The 22,369-nt window shown below is 40.7% G+C and overlaps 1 protein-coding gene across 6 annotated transcripts in view; it reads right to left on the bottom strand.

Moving 5' to 3' along the window:
- Tom1l1 (target of myb1 like 1 membrane trafficking protein) overlaps positions 1-22,369 on the bottom strand; it is a 46,657-nt gene that overhangs the window by 18,720 nt on the left and 5,568 nt on the right. For all 6 annotated transcript variants that reach the window (XM_042282603.2, XM_006972010.4, XM_076543132.1 and 3 more), the window contains 5 exons: positions 16,109-16,258; positions 14,661-14,783; positions 13,829-13,933; positions 12,035-12,151; positions 1,736-1,869 (listed from right to left, as the gene is read on the bottom strand). In XM_042282603.2, the coding sequence (XP_042138537.1) occupies positions 1,736-1,869; positions 12,035-12,151; positions 13,829-13,933; positions 14,661-14,783; positions 16,109-16,258 (629 nt within the window). The remainder of the gene's footprint in view (positions 1-1,735; positions 1,870-12,034; positions 12,152-13,828; positions 13,934-14,660; positions 14,784-16,108; positions 16,259-22,369) is intronic.

Below are 22,369 nucleotides of genomic sequence, written 5' to 3' on the forward strand. Positions count from 1 at the left end.
GGAAATATTTTGCAGGTAGGATGGAGATGACTCTTCGGGGACTTAGAGGATGGACGGTTACATGGAGAACAGTTTTCTCCTCTGATGATACCCATGTCCTACTTCACTGTGGCTGTGACAGGCTAGATGGAAACTGGGGTACTGAAGACTGCAGATGGAATGACGTCACTGGCAAGCTTACCTTAGCTAGGAGATGTTCTCGGATATTAGAGACATGCTCACTGTAGTCATAAAAAACAGTGATTGAAAAGAAAGGCTCGGAAGGAGAAGGTTAAGATGGGAACCATTTTGAAGTGGGTACTGGCGCTGAAGATGGAAGAAAGAAGCCGTGGGCCAAGGAGAGTGGGCAGCCTCTACCGGCTGCAAAGGTAAGGAGACGGAACCTCCTCTGGGGCCTCCAAAATGAAATGCAGCCCTGCTGACATCTGGAATCCAGCCCAGAGACAGATGCCTGCATCTCCCAACCTGGAGAACTTAGGTTATAACCTAATAATAATCAATCTGTGATGCTTCAAACTGTGGGGCTCCTGGCAGAAAAATAAGACTGGTAAGCATCTTTTCGAGAAGCCCCATTTCTCTGTCTCAGGATTCAAGGACCACAGCCACTGTGGTACATGTTGTTCAGAGCTGAGTCAACACAAGCAATCCAATTTCCTGATCTAGATCAAATAAACAAAAGTGCCTCCTTCGAGGGCGCATTTAACCAATGATCTTATGGTTGGCAATGCAGTTCTCCCAAATGAAAACCAGATAGCAGCTGGAATACTGAAAACCATGTGGTTGCCGTGGACATTTTTCTGCTTACAGAGATTTACGTCACAGGAAAGGTCTAGGACTGAGTCTTTCCAATGCTAAGAGTTTGGTGACTGGGCTCGCCATTGTGTTTTCTTACAAAAAGCTGCCATCCCTATGAGGCAGTGCATGTGAGACTGTGAAGGAGAAAGGAACCACCACAGTACAGCTGCTGGCTTTGTCTTCCCCATTCTCTTGCCTCATTATTGGTGAGGGGGAGAAGAAGAGTGAAAATCTTTGTGACTTTTAAAGTCTAAATGGAACATTAATGAGAAGGAAAAAAAAAATGGTGATTCAGTGCAGGAAATATCAGGGGTATAATTCAGTGATAGAGCACTTGCCTACCAGGGACAAAGTCCAGAGTTCAATCCCAGCATCACACACAAAAATGTAATAGCTGTCAATATGCTACTGTGTTAGTTGTTTTTAATATGTATTATCTCATATACTCCTGGAAAAAAAATCGACCCCTCCAAAGATAGAACTTTTTTTGTTTGTTTGTTTGTTTTTGTTGTTTTTTTTTTTTTAAAGGGAAGGCTTCAGAATATTAGTCAACTTATCTATATCATCTCACATCATCTAGATTTGAATTTAGGCCCTCTTACCTCTTCGTTATGCCACTCACTCCACTCCATTCTTCATTTGCTGGTTAGAAATGGATCCACTATACAATTAAACCAGTCCTAGTAATTCTCAACAGGAATGGTGCCTTTCCAAGGCTGGTCACTGAGTCACCTCAACTCAGAAGAGCATCTCTGGCATTTGAGGAGTAGTGGCCACACAAGAGAAAACTATGCCACTACTATCCAAATGCCGGTGCTACTGAGAAAAAAAGATCTAGAGAGAATATTCTCTCGTGGCTTCTCCAGAAGGACTGAGGATGGCATGATAGTGAAACTAGAGCCAGAAGGAAGTAAAAGGGTGTGCAACACCGTCTGCTCACCTCTCATATCCAAGGATGGCATTATTCAGATCCTCATTCACTTGAATTAGCTCAACAGTTACATCTTCATTTTCCACTACGACCAGCAGGTCCATGATCCTCTCCTGCATCTCCCGACCCGTCTTGTAAAGTTTCTGTCAGAAAAAGGAGGTTTCTTCTTCCATACTAGGGATGCTCTTTAAAAACAACTGATACACCGGTCTACACGTACCTATGGCCACTTCCATGCTAACACCCAGGGACCATCAGGTTTTTTAACTGTGGACAGTTCATCCTGCCCATCAGAGGGCAGTGAAAGAGAATGGTATAATTTTTCTCTAAAACAACAATGTGGCACACTAAAATGCTGTATAGAAATTCTAGAAGACCCGTTTAATAACTGAGCTATTTGGGGGTGGGGATTACTTGTTTTATAAATTTTAGTTTTCTCATTATAAATGAAAAATAACCACTTGTCACATCGACCTCCAGAGCTGGCGTGAAAATCAAACAAGATGTGTGAGACTGGGAGCTCTGTAACTACAAAACATAAACATGAAATGCTGTTGTCATGATTAGTATGGTAGAGGTAGTTAAGAAGCATTTACGGCATGGGGGCATAATTTTACTTCCTGTTACATGTACTTAAGCCTTTAAAGTTTATAGCTACATCACATTCAATATAAACGGAACCAGGATTTAAAAACTCATCGTGGATAATGACCTTATTTGGTCTACTTAAAATCACTGCCTTGAGCCAAGGCATTACCCCACAGCTAGCTTTTTCTCATAAGCATCATAGGCATCCATAGAACACTTAACCGACTCAGCAGCCCCAAGGCTTAGTCTGGGGAATCTACATTTTTCTTAACAAGCACACCAAAGCGTTTCTTAAGTACCCTGACATTTGAAATCTGCTGCCTTGCAACTGACTTCCTTCTAGCAAACATCCAATAAACCCAAGGTGCATAGGCTGATATTAGCATTGTCTCCATCCATCTTGGCCACATTCTCCTGTGCATTAGCACAGCAGCAGGCAAAAATGCAAGGATGTCTCTGCTCTCACAGCCAGAGCATGATAACTTGCTTACACATCACCTAATTACACAATCTGACTTCTCAAGAAAGGTACACCCAAAAAATGTATGCTTCGCCAAACCATTTAGAATCTCAAACAGTCTATTACAAGAATCCTGACAGGAAATTCAGAAATAAATAAATCAGATTATTACTAACTGGCATTTAGACTCAGATGTAGAAGTCACCACCTCTGCAAAAACATAAAGATATTTAGAAAGCAAAACAAAATAAAAAGGAAAGGTGAGGGACTGGAGGGAAGGGATAACAGGTGGTAGATGAGGCATTATACCCACAATACCAAGCCAAATAAACTGTCTTATTTATTAATGACCTGATTGCTGTTCATGTACAGTACAACTTTTTTTTTAACTATTTTATTTTTATATATATATATATATATATATATATATATATATATATATATTTTACAATACCATTCAGTTCTACATATCAGCCATGGGTTCCCCTATTCTCCCCCCTCCCCTTACCCCCAGCCCAACCTCCATTCCCACCTCCTCCAGGACTGTGATCAACTTGTTTTGTTTTGTTTTTTAACCATAAATAGTCTTATTTGTTAATGACCTGATTGCTGTTCCTATACAGTACGGGGGGGGGGGGGGGGGGGGGCCGTCAAAGACTTTTTTAAATCCCCATATCTTAAATATTTTATGCTTTTAGGGCTATCTAGTCTGAGGCAACTTTTCAACTTTGCACTGTAACATGAAAAGAAGCCAGGAAAGGAAGTCCCAAAGTAGGTGTGGCCAGTGGTAGGCTGCAGGCAGAGAGATAATAAGACTTTGGACTCAGTAGACCCAAGGCGGCTCCAACACAGTCATAGGAAACAATGTGCTTGAAGATCTCCAGTGCCTAGTATATGGCAGGGTGTCAATAAATGCTTCATCATTGTTTGAGGAAGGGTCACTAAAAGATTTCCCAGATAATTAATACAATCTGTAACATTTGCACTATTGCTTGGGACCCAGTATCACCAAAAGAAAGACTCTATAGCATCTAACAGACTCCCCCTCCCCAACAATGAGTGAAATACTTTCTTTTATTCTTGCTTCTGATGGTACAGAAAGTTTTCCTCTTGTTGCTCACGGAAAGCCTTGCTAGAACAAAGTCAAAATCAAGGAATACAATGGTGTTAGATGCCCAAGACAAAAATGTAGAAATTAATTGAAATGAATTTGCAGCCAGCATCAATAGCCTCAGTCATGTGAAGACCCCCACCCCCCACCCCCTTTGCCCTTTGGAGAGACAGATGGAGAGGAAACATGAAAGGCACACCACATCTCAGCGGGGCTACAAAGCAGAATGTGGAAAAAAAAATTCTTCAAAAGGCAGCCCACTCTGATCTTCACAATTGATGTCTGTCTCAGAGGAGGGCCACCCCACCTGCAAACAGCATAGATCAAGGATCAAGCACAGCAGACAAAAAAAAAAAAAAAAATGGGGCAGGAGTGCTCCACGCAGGTCCTTTGGAGCTCTGGCTGCAGGGAGGGGGAAAGTGAGTGACAGTGGCTACAGTATGTGTCCATCACAGAACGAGGAGGAATATTCTTTCTACTGTAAAGGCAAACACAGGCTTCTAAGCTATAGTGCCTTCAACAATTCCAAAGGCTCTGGAGGACAACAAAGAACTCATTAAGAGCTTCCTTTTACCCAGCTGGCTCTTCTACTTCCATGGGACACTTAGGACAATTAAGAAAAGAGATCCCTTTACAGGTTCAGCACCAACTATAGTCAGCTCACATTTGCCAACAAGGCACGTGCTAAAAACAAAACAAAACAAAACAAAAATACATAACAACAGCAAACACAGAAAAAGAAAAAAAAAAATGGCCAAATAGTCCCGTCAAAAAAGTAAAAACAGGAAATGATATGTGTTTGTGAAAATTTCCCTAGAAATGACATCTGTATGGCAATATCCCTATTATCTCCCCACAACACATTTCCTATGTCACAGCAACTCCCCACCCAGCCGGCAAGAGACACACAGCATGCCTCTATCTGTTCAAAAGGAAAAACTCTCTCATCCTAAAGCCGAACAAATTGTCAACATAACCCTCACAAACTCATTTTAAACTCTTCCACTCTATGGCCTCAACAATCTATTTCTTGAAGATGTTGGTCTTCAGCAACTTCTGTTCTAACTTCTTTTGTCCTGAGGTGTTAATTCTTCAGCAGAGCATTGATGCATATAACTCAACAGATATTTAATTAGCTCCTCTAGTAGAAAAAGCACGCACAGTAAACAACTATATGAAGTACTCTTGTTAGGCAGCTAGTTAAACATTAGCTGCCTTGAAGGTCAGTGAGGATGGATAGGTCCCTGGATCAGCTTAGTCCCGTGCTCCTGCTAACACTAATTCTGAGAAAGGGGGGTGTATCGCAATTGTCCCTCTTTGGAATTTGAAGTACTGGTAATTAATCACAAGAAACCTCTGTCCTAAATGACTTAGTGGTTGACAATGCCTTTTGATAAGGACAGCAGGAATTTCCCTTGCCTTAGCAAGGCCAGAACCTCCTGAGCAAGGAGAAAATCCTGTTATACAACTTCAGAGAACAGCCTGAAACCAAGATATGAAGGGGAACATGATATTCCTGAAGACATGTTAAGACCACGGAGGGAATAACTACCCCTGTAATGGCATACATTCTTTAGATACCGTTCCTCCTTTCTAACTCAGAAAGCTTTTTCTCCCTCTTTCTCATTTCCAACACCTGCCAGAATACAAAGGCTGCTTGCCCTGATTACTCTGGGCATTCTCACTCGGTCTGAACCCCCTCTACCCCCACCTCCCAAGCAGCTACTCAGAATTCCATGGCTGATCCTGCTTACTTTCCTGACCTCTGACTCAGAAAGCAGGACTTCCTTTCTCGGCTCCATCTCCCTCCTTCCAGCAGCTGCCAACACCTCCAGCTTGTTTGCCCTGCTGTTGGTTTCTCAAACTTCCGAGTTAGTTTTGAAATTCTTCTATCTACAAGACTAAGACCCTGCAAAAGGGACCCCCTGTTTCTCAATTACACTGTGGTGATTTTCAAAGCAAAGGCCTCAGTTACTGCCTTCAGGTTCCTTCCAAAAAAGTCAAAGAACTGGTTCAGGTCCATAGCGGAAAGGTAATAGTTTAGCCATCGGCAGCCAGTTCTGGGTCCCAAATGAGAAGTGAATTGGCACCAATAAATATTTGCTTGGGAGGGTAGTTTGTCTATCATGCCATCATTTGCTATATCCTGTGCACAAATCGTCCCCTTTCTCACTAGGCAACCTCATCTCTAAAGGGAAGGAGACAGACCCCAAGACACTAGAAAAGTCTGTTCTGTTCAGTTTCTTACAAGTGGTAATAACAATGAGAACGGCCAAAGGATAACTGTTTTTCATTCTTTTCTTTGCCTTTTTTTTCTTCCAGGTTTTTTTTCCCCTCAACTGGTTTACAAATTATCTTTCCAGGATCAAATTTTAGTTTCCCACGATCTTATATTTCTCCAGTAGGCTAATCCAAAGTGTTCTCTACTTATATACTTTCAAAATATGAGGTCCCCTTATTCTTCTCCTCTGTCCTACAGAGGCCAGGCAAAACAAGAAAAGAAAAACCACTAAATATGGTGGCACATACCTGTGACTCTACTCAAGAGGCTGAGGCTGGAGGGCTAGGCCAGACTGGCCAGCACCACAAGACCTTGTCTTAAAAATGGAAAAAGGAAGAAAAGGAAAAGGGGCATGCGAAGGGTGGGGGGTAGGGGGTTGCTCAGAAAGGGGAAGTACCAAGAAGAAAACTAGCTGTTCAGGGGAAGAGCAAAGTACCCAAAGCCAAGTGCACAATGCCAAAGAGGCAAATACAGTTCAGATACATTGCAATTCTTGCTTCCCTTGCCCAGATCAGACACATTTAAATCAGACGGATTGCTGCCTCTCAAATCCATACTCTATATCTGCAAAAGGAATGCAGTCTCCACCCAGCGAAGGTCTAAGTCCACAGAAAGACGGCAGTAAGGAGAGGAGGGGCAGCAGAGCTACCTTAGAGTCTCAGGAAGTAGAGGAGCGCTGTGAGTCAGCCCAGCTTCGGGATCTAATGCTTAACATGGACGGGAAGAACAGGGAGGGCCTTCCAGATAACAGGATAGGGAGAACCAGTTCCAAACAAATGAAGCCACCATTCAAATGTGAGAAGCACAGAAAACAGGATCTCCTAATGCTAGCAAATAGTCACGGGTAACGTGTACATGCACGAAAGGCCCAACAGGGTTTGAGAGGAGACTTCTCCTATTTGCTGACCACTTTCCTTCTTTTTGTCTTCCGGATCCAAGGATCACACATACTTACTACCTTCCTCTGTTCTGTTGGCTGCATCAGTAGGCCCTCAATGGCTACTGGTTTCTGATGGGGTTCAACAAACTGGGCATACTGGCAGTTGATGGGAGGAAGGGGTGAAGGCATGGTCTTGATATTAGATGTGTCCACTTCTGCCAATGGTGCCAATGTGCTCACGACACCCTCTACACATAATTCCTTGCTGTTAGTTCTCATCTTCTCTGAGGACCACCTGGACCAGTGGTCCCCAACATGTAGGTCATGACCATTTGGGGGCACATACCAGATACCCTGGATATCAGATATTTACATTACGATTCATAATAGTAGCAAAATTACAGTTATGAAGTAGCAATGAAAATAATTTTATGGTTGGGGGTCACCACAATATGAGGAACTGTATTAAAAGGTTACAGTATTAGGAAAGTTGAGAAACCACTGAACTAGGCTCATGCTGAGCCTCCAGAATCTCCTGTAGTTTCTATGAAGGTGGCCAATCAGGAAGTAGAGCTTATTACCCATCGCCCAGGGTTCATGTGCTACTGGTCCCCACAGTTCAGACAGGTGTAAGAAAATTTGAAACAGTAAAAAATAAGAATCTAAAGAATCACTCTTTTCAGCCACAGTCAATCTTTGTTATACTTATCTTTAAACATAGGCTCCCAGTCATTTCTCTCCATAGATGATTACATCCAGTTCATTGTTTTAGATTAACCATAGAGGATGATTAGAATAAAGAAAGTTAATTAGATTAAAAAATATTTGGAAAAAGAAATTAAGAACAGCCCAGGCTATGGTGGCGCACGCCTTTAATCCCAGCACTTGGGAGGCAGAGGCAGGCAGATCTCTGTGAGTTTGAGGCCAGCCTGGTCTACAGAGTGAATTCCAGGATAGCCAGGGCTACACAGAGAAACCTGCCTAGAAAAACAACCCCCCCCACCCCCTCACCCCCCAACCCCCACCCACAAAAAAAAAAGGAAGAAAGAAAAAAGAGAAATTAAGCAGTGTTGTTCACACCAGATCGTTAATGTATTGCTTACAGAAAGCATAAGAAGAAAATTAAAGTTAAATGCTGTATTGTCTTTGTAAGCAAGCTGATCTGTGTCAGAACTGAGCATGGGCTGGATTCTAATGCTGACTCATCACCTAAGTGTCCTTGCTATGCAGAGAAATACACAGCCCTGGGCTCTGGCATCAGAACAGCAACCAACAATCATACTTGAAAACCACTACACATCTACGCCCACAGACTGAGACAAAAAGACTTTTGTTCCTAACGGAATAACATATAGAACTCAATTCACATACTTAAATGGAGCGTTTTGGTGTATATTTTTATTCAAGGCTTATTTGCCATGGATGGATGAGAACATGAGAGGAAAGTCATAAGTCACTTCAATTTAAGGCTTGGAACAGGCTTCAGAAGATCATGCAAAACCAGGAATATTGCTGTAGCAATTGTTTAAAATTGCTATGTGCAACATACCCTTATATTCTAATATTTGTTTTTAAATTTTAATTGAACATACTTGTTAGCAACACAAGCTACAAATTTTATGTCTAAAAATGGGACAATTGTATTTTTCTTTAAGGGATTACTACACATGAACTCCAATGATTGATTTTTCTTTTATTCCCCTACACTAATAGGATGCCACTAATATTATTTTTATTAAATATCATGTAAGCTCTTCATTTCATACAAATAGCAAAAGTCCAATGAGAGTAAAGAACTCTAAGAATGCTGAGCGAAATGATGCAATGCTCCTAAATAAAATATGCCTACATTGGTGATTGAAATTAATGGTTTGAGCCAAGTGTAGTGTAACCTCAGCATTTAGAAGGCTGAGGCAGGAGGATTGCCATAAGTTTGGCAGGTTGGGCTTCACAGCAAATACAAAGATAGCTTGGAATATAGAGTAAGACCCTGGTTGTTTTTTTAAAATTATTTGTTGCTCTAAGTTATATTATTCTTTTGTTTCGTTTTATATATTTAGCAAGCAGAAATTCTTTGGTCCAATAAATTTGCAGATGTTGGATTAAATGGCTTTTTTAAAATGTCATAATAGCTGGGGGGCGGTGGTGGCGCACACCTTTAATCCCAGCACTTGGGAGGCAGAGCCAAAGTCATAATATATCATAACTTTATAAATTTTTAAAAAGATAAAAACAGGTTATTTTGAAGCAAGTTCTCACTGTATAGCCTTGGCTGGCTTGAAATTCACTCTGTTGACCAGGCTGGCTTTCAACTACAAAGATCCACCTGTCTCGACCTCCCAAGTGCTGGGGTTAAAAAGGCACGCACCACTAAGCCAGATAAAGCTTGCTTTGTAAACTTCCATCTATATATCATTTTAAAAAATCATTTATATCAAACAAAAGGTTTTTTAAGTTGTTTTCTAAAATTTGGTCTTTCCTAGAATTAATGCCACCAGAAGGCTCTTTTAAAATTGGATATGTCTATATAGCTTCTCAGTTTCTGTGCTCATTTTATTTTTTGAGACTAGGTCTCTTACTCTATGGCCCAGGCTGATCTTAAACTCACTACACAGACCCTACTGGTCCCAACTGGAGATATTTCTGCCTCAGCTGACAAAATGCTGGGTTCATAGGCTTACAGCCACTCGTGGCCAGTTTATATGCTTTTAGTGATTCTTTCTGGAAATCTGATTAAGCTCCTTTCAGGGCATAACATGATGTCCCCAGTGAAACAGAGAAGAGATATATCTCATCTAGAGCTTGATGCTCCCAAAATGGGAGTTGAAATCATCTTATAGTTATTCACCTGGCAGATAGCATAAGCTCATGTCCATTAATGGGGGGAGGTGTGTTTTAAAAGGTGTACATGAGGTCCTAGTGGTCTCTACTAAGATATAGAGAGATGATGTATGGAGATTCCATGTTTAATTTTTATAAAAATATCTAAGTAAATGTGTGGAAGATTTATTTTCTTTTAAACGTGTGTGTGTGTGTGTGTGTGTGTGTGTGTGTGTGTGTGTGTGTGTGTGTGTGTAAAATGTTTCTAGGTGAGAACCATGATTGGGGCAGATAGTCTTTTTTCCTATTGCTGACAATATCGAGGAAGACAGTGGAAAGCCTATAATCCAGAAGATCAGCTACCACTGTATTACAGTCAGCATCATCCCATGCAAAATACTCAAATGCTGAAAACCAGTACCAACCACATCCTGCAGCCTTGAAATTCTCTCGGCATGGGTCAGCAGACAATGCCCAACAGCTGGCAGAGAGCCTCTCATAGGATATGAGAGGTAATAAACAGAAGAATATGTAAATAAGAGTCCACACTACAGATAGAAAGGCAGCTTTAAAAGTGAAACAGAGGAGCAAACAACCACAACAAAAAATCAGCACTGCTATAAAAATCCACACAGGGTTTTAAACAAAAAGGTAATAACTAAAATAATGCATTTAGTGGGAAAGCTGATTAGGGAAACTGATATATAAGTTTTCAAGAAACATTACATCAAATACAGAATTTTTACCAAGAACCATAGCTCAAACAAATGAAGAAAAGTTTAAAATAAGAGAAATAATAAAAATCCATCTGGAAATCTCATTGTCTAAACACTGTGTAAGACTAGAAAGAATGGAAAATAGATGAAATATCTTTGGTAAAAACTAAATAGGTCCTAGAATCAAAAATACACCTAAGGCTGATAAGGACCTAGAAACTATCAGGAAGGAGAATAAGGGAATTATACATGTATGCACATACACAAACATCTGTTCACAGCAGAACAGGAAAAAATAACTAATCAACTATGAAACAAGTGAGGAGGGATCAGAGCTTGAAGAATATTCTCATCAACATCACAGGATTCAGGAGAACGATGGAACATCTCCTTCCAAGGACTCATGGGAAAGAATGCTATGCTTAGAATCTATCGAGCTAAATTAACTGGCATTTTGCATGGAACAAAAAAATGTTCTAGGACATGCAAGTACTCGAAGTTTACTCCTAGGAGGAGGGTATGCTTCAGTAGAAGAAAGGTAACACCACCACAGAAAATGAGGAGTGGGGATCTGAGAAGAGGAAAAACACCAGGAGGTTCTTAACTTTCAGGAAAGACTTAGGAACTGACTTTTTACCCCGACTGCCTCTTAAACCAATAAGGATTAAATGGAATTCTATATCTGATTGCTTCATTTTGTTATATAAGAGTCTTGCCAGGTTGCTCAGGTAGTCTTGAACTCCTGGGCTCAAGGGATCCTCCACCTCAGCCTCCCAAGTACTAGTATTACATACATGAACCATTGCGCCTTAGTACAACTAATAAATACTAAAAATTAAAATTGACAGTAGAGGGGAGGTAAACATACGTAGGCACATTAGTAGAAAAAACTGTGGGATAACCACGCAGCCACTCATGTGGGTTCAGGTTAAATGACTCTGCTCCTCCACAGCTAAGTACTCTTTATATCCACATTTTCACTTAAAATTGTGTCTTCCCCACTCACGATCATACCACAGACTGACATATTTTTATCCAGGCACTTGTAATACTTTACTATCTTGTTTACAAACCAACCTAGCCAAGGCCTAGGACAGCCCCTTCATTTCTACACCCCTAACCACAACACAACCACTCAGAGTTTGCTGAGCAGATGGACATAAGGCAATTTTACATACTTCAAATGTAAGCCTGGATTGCATAGGACCGAGCTATAAATTACAGTAAATTATTTTTTATAAAAGGGCTAGGGTTGATCATGTCTGTTACTACTGCATTTCTGACAAAATGATTACTGTATCTTTTCATTAAGTTTAGAAATCAAAGGAATCCAAGATGTAAGGGGAGGGGCCATTAGATGCTATTAACAAGCCTTCCATCTCCAAAGTTCAAAGTTCCTCAGAAAATGACTTTTCAGAACTCATTGCTTGTTTGCCCCTGGCCTCCTCATACCTGCAGGAGCTCTATGTCTTCATGGTTTTCAGACCCAGGAATGTTCTCCATCAATATGGCAGTCATCACTTTCACATTCATTTTCACCATGTCCAGTTCACTATGCAGTTTCCCGATCTGCGGAGAGCAATGTGACCTCCAGTCATTAAGTGTGATACACAGACAGTCAGCTTTCTTGCTTCCTGCCCACAGGACAAACGCTGGTGATCAAATGCCTTTGACAATGTAATGTTTTCAAACATACAGAGGTTTACCTCAGCTTACGTATAATTATTTTACAAATTATACCCTGTTGTTTCCTGAATAGACTTGGTATTTCTTACACAAAATCCACAGATATGCCTCAGGAAAGTTACTGATGATGAAACTAAATGATCTGAACCAATATGGATAAAGTAGAAAATACCTAGTAACAGAAGTTAATAGGAACCAGGAAAAAAATAAGAGATGTCATCACGTATTATCCTGAGTTTCTGGTAAACAATCAGAAAAGAAAAAGACAAGAAAAGGAGGTATAGTTTTAAAGTTATCATGGTATTACAGGAGGAAAGATAAAAAGAGAAACATTTTTTAAATGGTTTAAATTCTAAAAGGAAGTAATCACGTGGCTTTTTAATATGAGAAACAGTGAACAATATTAATATGAAACCTTCAAATTAATATAACAATTCAACAATAGGTATTTAATATAAAGATATAAATGAGCATCATAAATAATTGTACTCATCTAAATCTCTTATAAACAGAGACTAAGGAGAAAATACAACTCATTTGGTACAATTAACATAGGTAATAAGACAACTGGCTACTGGGCTCTGTGAACTGAAAAGAAACAAGAGTCAGTCGGTGGACCCCAGACCTACGCCACAGCCTCTACTGGTCAACATTCTTTTTTTTATAAAAAAAATTTATTTATTTACTTATTTTTCTTTTCCCTTTTTACTATTAAGAAATTTTCTATTCATTTTACATACCAACCACAGCCCCCCCCTTCCCCCCCCCCCCCCCCCCCCCCGCCCCCAGCCTTTTCCCCCAACCCACCCCCTATTCCCACCTCCTCCAAGGCAAGGTCTTCCATAGAGAGTCAGCAGAGCCTGGGACATTCAGTTGAGGTAGGTCCAAGCCCCTGCCCCCTGTACCAAGGCTATGCAAGGCATTTATTTATTTGTTTGTTTGTTTATTTGTTTATTCATTCGTTCATTCATCTACTTAGCTATTATATATATATATATATATATATATATATATATATATATTTATTTAGTGTGTGCGTGTGTGTTTACGTAGTAGGAGGACCCCTTTTGGGAGCTGGTTCTTTCCATCTACGACGTGGGTTGCAGGCATTCAACTGAATTCATCAGGCTTGGTGGAAGGCAACTTTACCTGCCAAGCCATCTCACTGGCCCCCAAGCACGATTTTTAAATGTGTGAACACAGAATTCAGACAAACTCACTGGGCTAATTCTACATAGAAATAAAGCATGATGACACAGCTTCCCTAAGTGGCAGTCCCTCACCCCGCAGTAAAAGAAGGGGATACGTAGGCATGCAGCCTATGCCTCCCAGGCAAGGAGATTATCAAGAATTGTAGGCTAGCGTGGGATACATGGTGAGTTTCAGGCCAGAAGTAGCCACACAGAGGATACCTCATCTTAGAAAGCAAAATATAGATGTTACTTAATTGAGGGTTGTGTTTCATGGCATTTTCACTTCATAATGTTCTTAAGAAAACTCAAACTGTAAGTACGATGCTTCGAAAAAGACATGAATAAATATAGTTGTCAGTGTTGTTACCTGTTCTGGGACTAATGAAATAGTCGGGTTCTTGGGAGCAATTATAGAAGAAAGAGCAGGTGCAGTAGGGACAGGTGTTGGTCGTTTTGGTGAGAGCTGGGCAGCCTATCGATATAAAATAAGGAAGCATTAAGACATGAATTAACAAAGCAACCGCAAGCCTGGCTCTCAGTCAACTGACTCAGGCACTCTCATAAAAAGTCCGGAGTAGTTGGTGTTAGCTCAAAGTTCATCATTGGGCACAACTCATCCAATATTTGGAGAAGAGCTCTACACAAATGGCATGCTGTGACATAAGAGGTATTCATAAATTAGGCTAATTAACAAAATGACTAGTCGATAAAGTCCTCTTGGTTTTCACCAAGGCACCGTATGATGAACTGCCATAAGAAATTATCGTTGTCCATTTTCTGTGTTGTTAAAAATGGCAAACCAACTCGTGGGAAGTCTTTTTAACCCCTACAGCTGCTAAGGCATCTCCTCCGTCAAGGAATAGCTCCCCGGATCAGGCCTGATCTGTCCCTGTGAGTGGACAGCCTATCATGAGCATGATGTTCTAGGTTTATGCTTCTCAACATCAGTGTGAGTAGAAACACCGAGAACCTTCTCAGAAGGAAGATTCCAGCATGGCATACACACTACGGTCAACAAACTAAGCCTCAAATCATACTGTGAGTGGTGAAGCCTAAACCCAGGTTATTTTATGAGATGCAGACATATCCTAATAAATTCATCTTTCTACTAAGCTGCCTGAACTGGCATTATCCCTTTCAATATGAAAAGACCCAAGCAACATATATTACTCTACATGCATCAAAGAAAGGCCTCCTACCTCCTGCCTTGTCTCAGCCTCTGCAGCCGAAGGTGGGAATTGAACCCCTTTCTTCAACAGGTCAAGGTACACTTCTTTCACTTCACTCACATCCACACCTCCTGGGAAGCCCTGTGACCAAGTCTAAATCCAAGAGATAGAAAGTTCCAGAGTGAAAAAAAAAAGCAAAAAAACAATACTTCTTAAAGCTTATTATGGAAAATGAGTAATTGAAAATTATGTACTCTATTCAGAAAGAAAAAGCTAGTTTTGAATGTTGTGGACAGAATGGCCCTTTTCGAAGGGCAGAATGGCCATTTTCGCAGGCTAGGATAATAATATAAAGTGTTTTGAATCATCAGACTCCCATGCTTCAATATCTTTGTCAAGCACTGGGATTGATACTATCAATTATCTACCGCTGCCCTAAATCTAAAATGTAAACATTCTAAAATCCTATCAGTAGCTTTCCTGCCAAACAACCCTAGAACATAATTTCTATATCTGCAGAATGAATATACACATCATTACCTTTCCCATGTGACATGGATATGGTAGAAACTGAAAAAGAAGCAGGGAAATGACCACCAGTTCTTCAGTAGAAGGACACTATTGAATGTCAGGAAATCTTACTCCACAGAAGCCTTAACACATGCAGCTGGGATGTAGCTCCCTCAGTAGAGATCTTGCCTAGGATGCATAAATTACTGGGCATCCTCATTACTGCATAAACTGGGTATTTGGTAGGTGGATGCTGTTGAATGTTCTGTATCCGATGGGATGTTCTGTGTTGCTCTGATTGGTTGATAAATAAGCTAATCGGCTAGTGGCCAGGCAGGAAATACAGGCGGAATAAGCAAACAAGGAGAATTCTCAGAAGAGGAAAGCTGAGTCAGGAGATGCCAACCTGCCATCCAGGGAGAAGCATGTAATGGCACACAGGTAAAACCATAGAACACATGACAACATGACATATAGATTAACAGAAATGGGCTGAGTTTAAGTGCAAGAGTTAGTCAGTAGTTAGCCTGAGCTAATGGCTGAGCAGTTTAAATTAATATAAGCCTCTGTGTGTTTTCTTGGGTCTGAGCGGCTGTGGACCAGGCAGGACACATGAAAACTTCAGTTACAGGTGGAGGCAGGAATATCAGAAGTTCAAGATCATCCTTGGCTACATAGAGAGTTAGAGACCAGCCTGGGCTAGAGAGAGACTATGTCACACAGAAAGAGAGAGGGAGAGAGAGAGAGAGAGAGAGAGAGAGAGAGAGAGAGAGAGAGAGAGAGAGAGAGAGAAAAGAAGAAGAAGAAGAAGAAGAAGAAGAAGAAGAAGAAGAAGAAGAAGAAGAAGAAGAAGAAGAAGAAGAAGAAGAGCTTAATGCTTTAATCCTAGGTAAACAAAGGATTATTTGCATCATTATTTCTCTATACTTAGAAATTTACCATTCTGTGATATAAATTAACAGACTTACCTTAATAAAATTCAAGATTCTGTTCTGAATGTCCAGCGGCAAGGTGTATCTGGGATTCAGCAGCTTAACTAGAGTATCTTTAATGAACTCCTTCTTCACAATCAGAGACTGGAAACTCGGACCACAGTTCTGCATGCACATGTCAATCAGCTGAATTAAAGAGCAAAGTCCAATGTTACAGCTCTCTGGAAGAATCACTTGTGAATTTAAGACCAAACAAATGTTATCAAAGGATGACTTCTGCTAGCGTTCTAATTAATAAACACTTGTCTGCTTCTTATACTACTAAACTATATGGTGAAATGTTAGGTTCAAATATTATGAGGAAGAAGAAGCAGAATGAAACTACCCAGAGGCTAGAACTGATGAGGAGTCAGGATACAAACAGAGCACTCAGCAGCCGATGCCACGTGCTAAATGCAACATCAAGCAAAACATACATGCTATGCTAGATGATGTAACATTTGCTGCAGGTTATCTAGGGTCAGCCTGGTACCTCCTGGTGTCCCGGCTCTGTTAACAATGACACACCCTTTCACTCTTAAATGTTGTGGTTTGGAAAATAAATTGCAGCCTGTCTAGCAATAGACCTTGATAGGCAAGTGTGATTATTGAGAGTCAGGTGAATGTGTGTGAGTTGTAGATAAGGCTGGTGCCAAGCTGGGCACTGAAAAATGACCAAGGAAAACAGAAAGGAATATATAGCTGTATTGTTGATGGATGATGCTGCTCTAGTTTGCATCTGGAATGCTCCACAGGCCCCTATGTTAAAATCTTGCTGCTATTTGCAGGTAGCAGAAACTTTAAAAATGGTGCTAGTGGGATGTTCTGGGTTGTGGCGGGGATAGCCTCAAAGGGGACTGTGGAACTATGATCTCTGTCTTTCTTTCTAACCTTCATGCTATAAGATGAGTGCTTTAACTCTACCACAAACCTCTACCATGGCATGCAGCCTAGCCACAGGCCACCTGATCATAAATGTCTGAAACCACAAGCCACACTGAACCTTCCTTAAAAGCTACCTTAGGTAGATAGTACTTCCAGAGATTCCTGGAAAGATAACTAATGCAAATCATGTGGAAAAAACATAAAGGTGTCAACATGTATGAATTGTCACATGGGAGATTTGTACTCTGCTTTGTCTCTCATAGTGGCTTCTTGATGTACGCAAATTGAAAACACTGGAAGGGTACCACAGACAAAGTCTGTGAGGGCATTGTCTAGACTGTACAGATATCGGTCTGGCAGGATAGAGTCGAGACATTATTCAGGAGTCCCTGAAGGGAATTTGTTAGTCAACATCATATATAAAAAGTTACTGTCTGGGTAGGTATCAACAGTACTCTACAGAGGGAAATTGAAAGGTGGAAAAACCTGGAGTGATAGGGTAATCTGGTAGGCACTCACCAGTACAGACCCAATACAGAAAAGGATGAAACCAGGATGGTGTGGGTTCACCAGAAAGAATGGATTCTGAAGGAAGACCTTGGAATATGTATTTACTGAAGCAAGAAAACTGAAGACTTTCACTCTGCCTGGTACCTTCCATGGAAAGATGCAGGTGGATGGGGTGACATGTCTGGGGACTCTAGGGGTAAAATTGGTGGGGCAAAATTTAGTTATTTTAGGTTTGAAAGGAAAATATTCAAATATGTTTAGCAGAGAACTCTACATCTACAGCAGCAGGTCAGGAGAGTGAAGGGGCCCAAGGGAGTCATCAAGGAGGAGCAAAGAGGAGGGATACATGAGACACTGGGTCAGAGAAATGCAAGGAAGGCAGTGGAAAAGCAACATGGGGGGAAGGGAGTAAGGAAAGAAGAAAGGAAAGAAGGAAAGAAGGAAGGATGGAAAGAAGGAAGGAAGGAAGGATGGAAAGAAGGAAGGAAAGAAGAAAGGATAGAAAGAAGGAAGGATAGAAAGAAGGAAGGAAAGACAGAAGAATGAAAAGAGGGAAGGAAGGATGGAAAGAAGGAAGGAAGAAAGGAAAGAAGAAAGAAAGGAAAGAAGGAAACAAAGAAGGAAGGACAATAATGTTGGTAAAATAAAAAAAAAAAAACCTTCCCAGAGGAAGGGTGTTAACAGTTACTAATATTGATAGACAACTAAAATGTGTTCACTGATTAGTGGGGCAATTTGCCACTTTGAATAAAACAACACAGGCACAAATCTGGCTAATAAAGAATGAGCTGGTATGGAAAAACTGCACACAGAAAGCTGATTTCTAAAACTAATCTAAAGATGAAATTAAATCTCCATGCCACTTTTAGTTTGTGAGACCAAAGAGACTATGCCCCAACCAGGAAATTGTCATCAGAAAAGCGGCCCTGGCACCTGACTTCCCAACATGTACTGTATTTTGAGTGTCCTCTCATGCAATACAAAAAGTAACAGCAGGTACAAAAGCTATACTTTGAAAGCAACGAGGCCATGGAGCAATCAGAAAATATTGAAGCTGGGTACACGAAGCTACTGAAACACCAAAAGTAAAGGGAGAGAGAAGCAGAACCCACACCAAAGTGAGATGACTGTGTCCTGATGTAAGCTGGCTAGACAGAATTGGAAAGGCGAAGTGGAAATGATGCCGAGCTTGATCAACTCTTAAAGTGAGTTTTTCATGGGTGAGATGCTGAAGACAAGTGCCTCTATTCCATCTGAGTTAACGGAAATACTTATCCAACTGCTTGTGCAGACTTGGATAAGCTATCAAGCTTCCGTGTCTCCCTTTCACTTACAGTAAAATTTCTTGTTCAATAGTGCCCAAACCAATTTTTATCTTTGGCCTATTAATACTTTGTGGTAATGGGTAACATTCTTGGAAGGTACACCCACAAAAATCAGAGTCAACACACAGTCCTGAGAGTGTTAATATCTAGAGATTGGCAATCATGCCCTTTGTGGTTTCCCGCCGGAATCAAGAATGTCAGGGCTCATTATTTCTATATCATTTCCTCCATTATGTCTCTAGTCCTCACCCCCCCAGCTCACTTGGATTCCAAAACATACTAAACAAATTTATATAGTTTGCTATCTAGTTCTGGTGAAAATGTCCTCAGATAACCTGTCTTTGGAAGCAGGATAAGTAGGAATCCATAATCTGAAGTGGGAGAGAGAACTGCAGGAAGCAAGCAACCAAGAAAAGCAGAAGTGAATGACTCAACACTTTACCCATCTATTTTTGTGCTTAGTGAGCAAGTCACTTGTGTGAACTTGTGGCAATTCTGTGTGCATAATGGGCATTGTCCTCTTTCTAGGAGCTTGCTGTATGAAACGCCATGTACTCTGAGAGGAAGACACATAGCAGGACCTCAGCAAATGGTAACCACTGAGACCACTGTGTCTATGGAGAATGTTCTAGCATGACAGAATGCACTTATCAGCAAAAAAACAATAAAACAAACAAACAAAGAAAACTTCACAGACAGCTAGAAGAAAAAGCACCATTTCACAGTTTTGCTTCTCACTATAGGTATCTAAACCAGGTACAGCAATGATACTAGATTTCAGGTCCATCAGAGCTCTATCTGGACCACCAACAGTGATCACATCAAGACAGGGCTACTCTATCCTACTAGCTATATCTAGGAGAAAGCTGTCTTCTCACCCTTTTCTCATGTGATAAACCACTGGATGGACCTTTACATATCTCTTGAAATTGCTCTAACCCTTTTTTAGTGTATGCTCCGTAAAGGACTATTACATTTCTTGACTCTCAGGAACTTGTTCAACCACCTTGCATTGGACAATGACAGTAGTATTTGCTGAGGTTAGTCACAGTTGACTCATTCTAGAAAGGGCTCTCTAGCTTAGGCAAGCAAGCTTAGAACCAACACTGAATGAAAGACAAAGCAGAGCTATTGACTCCTTGGGCTGGTAGGGCCCATGTCTCGAATGCACAAGGGCATGGATTCTATCCACAGCATTGCAAAAGAAAAGCACAAAAGCTACTAGCTTCGTGCTAAAACTCTGCCGTTGAGTGCTGGTAGAAAATCATAGTAGAGTCAGATTGTGTCAAAGACCCAACCAAGGGGAACAAGTCCATGGAGGACTCAAAATGACAGGCAATAGTAAAAACATTCATAATTGACATAATTGGCTCTCATCACTTCACAGAAATAAAATAGAAAGTTCACACATGGGATGACTTTTTAAATAGTCTATTGGTAAACTTACAGTCGCCTTTGACAGACATTGGGTAATTCTTTCTGTGACTAATTTCTCCCATAATTCAATTTTGCCTAAGAGAATACTGAACCCAGTGCGGAGGCCTTGAGATAACTATGAAAGACAATAAATAAGAATCTGGCTTATTTTGTTTAACCCAATATAGCTTATGGGAATGGAGAAAGGAGAAAAGGTGGTACAATGGAATTCATGTGACATGAAATAAGGGGGGCTACTGGTAGAGAAAGGGTCTATCAAGAAGGTAATGATGAAGGCGGGGCAGAAGGAGAGATAGATGAATAATAATAATGCTTAGTGACAAATATGTATTAAAATGACATAAGGAAATCCATTGCTTTTTATGCCAACTTTAAAAATTAATTAAGGGAGTCTGGAGAGATGGCTTAGTGCTTAAAAGCACTTGGTGCGTTTTCCAGAGGATCCAAGTTCAGTTCCCAGTCCTCATTCTAAGCAGCTCACAAGTGCCTGTAAGGCTAGCTCCAGGGGTCTGATGCCTGCTTCCAGCTTCTGAATGCACTTACAAACATGTGGCATACACTCACAGACACAGACACATAAATAAAAATAAACCTTTAAAATAAACTAAGGAAAAGAAAGAGAATGCAAGAAAAAGCAGGCATCTTCCTTGACCTTAATGAACTTGGATGCTAACAATGACGTTGAATTCTGACCCCTAACCTTTGACTTTCTTCTTTACATAAGCATGGGCTTTAGACTCTCTGGTTTTCATACGCTGGTGGGGAATCACAAGGCAGATTAGCTATAGTTAAGGTGGCATGTAATAAAAAAGAAGTAATTAGCTGAAGTAAAGCTTCAAAGGCTAGACTAATAGAAAGGGGGACGGGAAACCCAAAGAGAAATGGAAGATCCATGGAACAACATTCTACTGAACCCTTTTTCCTCCTCTGAGGGGCCCTGTCCATTCAAAGTGAAGATGGATAACACAGACGTGGAGCTATCTAACCACTGGAACATCAAGGAGGCAGCATACAAAACTAACAGAGGCAAACCACTAAAGAGGGTCAACAACTGTGAGACGGCAAAGCGGTACCCATGTGGAAATGCAGAAGGTGGTACTCATTCATCCCCCCTGCCTTTATCTTTCTCACTCAATTCTCTTAACCTTCTGCACTCCTGATATACTCTATTTTAGTGCTCTAGTTCAGATATTTCATTTTAGTGCTGTCTATACTCCTTTCTACAAAGGTCTAAAAATACCTTCAATTAGACCCCAAGTCTTCCTGAATAGTAGAGGAAATGGGATGAAGTTTGGGGGAAGGGAGGTAGGGGACTAAATTCATTCTATGCTGGATGGAGTTGTGTGTCTGACTCTGTACTATGCACGTAGGAAGGTGCTGAGGACACAGAGGAAATACTTGAGAGCTTTGATTCACTCTAAGAAGAAAAGTGGTATGAGGAAATGGCATGGGATTTAGGCTCTTAGGACTGGGTTCAAATTCCACACATGCTACTAATAGCAAGCTAATCTTAGTATAGTCACTGAACATCCTTTATCTGTTTCATTATCTGTGCAATGGAATAAGATGATCACCTCTACTGGTGGTAAGAGCATCAGTCATTTATCAGGCATTTTCATACTAGCCCTGATGCCCTGGCATTTCTACAAAAGCATTTTATTCCTTTCTCAATAGTTCACATCAGTCTGTGGGTCTTCCTGAGCTGGCTGCTATAAGTTAGAGACAGAGGAGAGCCCAAAATCCAGGAAGGAGGAAAATGCCTCTAAAACTACAGTCAGATCACAACTGAAGGGTTTGTTCTGTATTTGTAGCATGGATACCATTTATTAATTTCTTTTCATTTAGTCAGTCTCCAAGTATTCCATGTGAACCTACAAAGTTGGAACTATACCCACATCTGCCTCATAGCCTTCTGGTAAACACTGCCATTACTCATAAAAACAGTGTGACGTTGGCCATACTTAGGTGTGGTCTAACTTCTAGAAGAAATAAAGATGACATACAGCTCATTTCCAAAGTAAAAAGGGCAACTCACCAATGTGACTAAAGAGGCATATGGTCAAAACTAGGGGGAAATTGGGAATATTTCAATAAGAGCATA

The sequence above is a fragment of the Peromyscus maniculatus genome, chromosome 8, assembly GCF_049852395.1.
Source record: "Peromyscus maniculatus bairdii isolate BWxNUB_F1_BW_parent chromosome 8, HU_Pman_BW_mat_3.1, whole genome shotgun sequence".
NCBI lineage: Eukaryota > Metazoa > Chordata > Mammalia > Rodentia > Cricetidae > Peromyscus > Peromyscus maniculatus.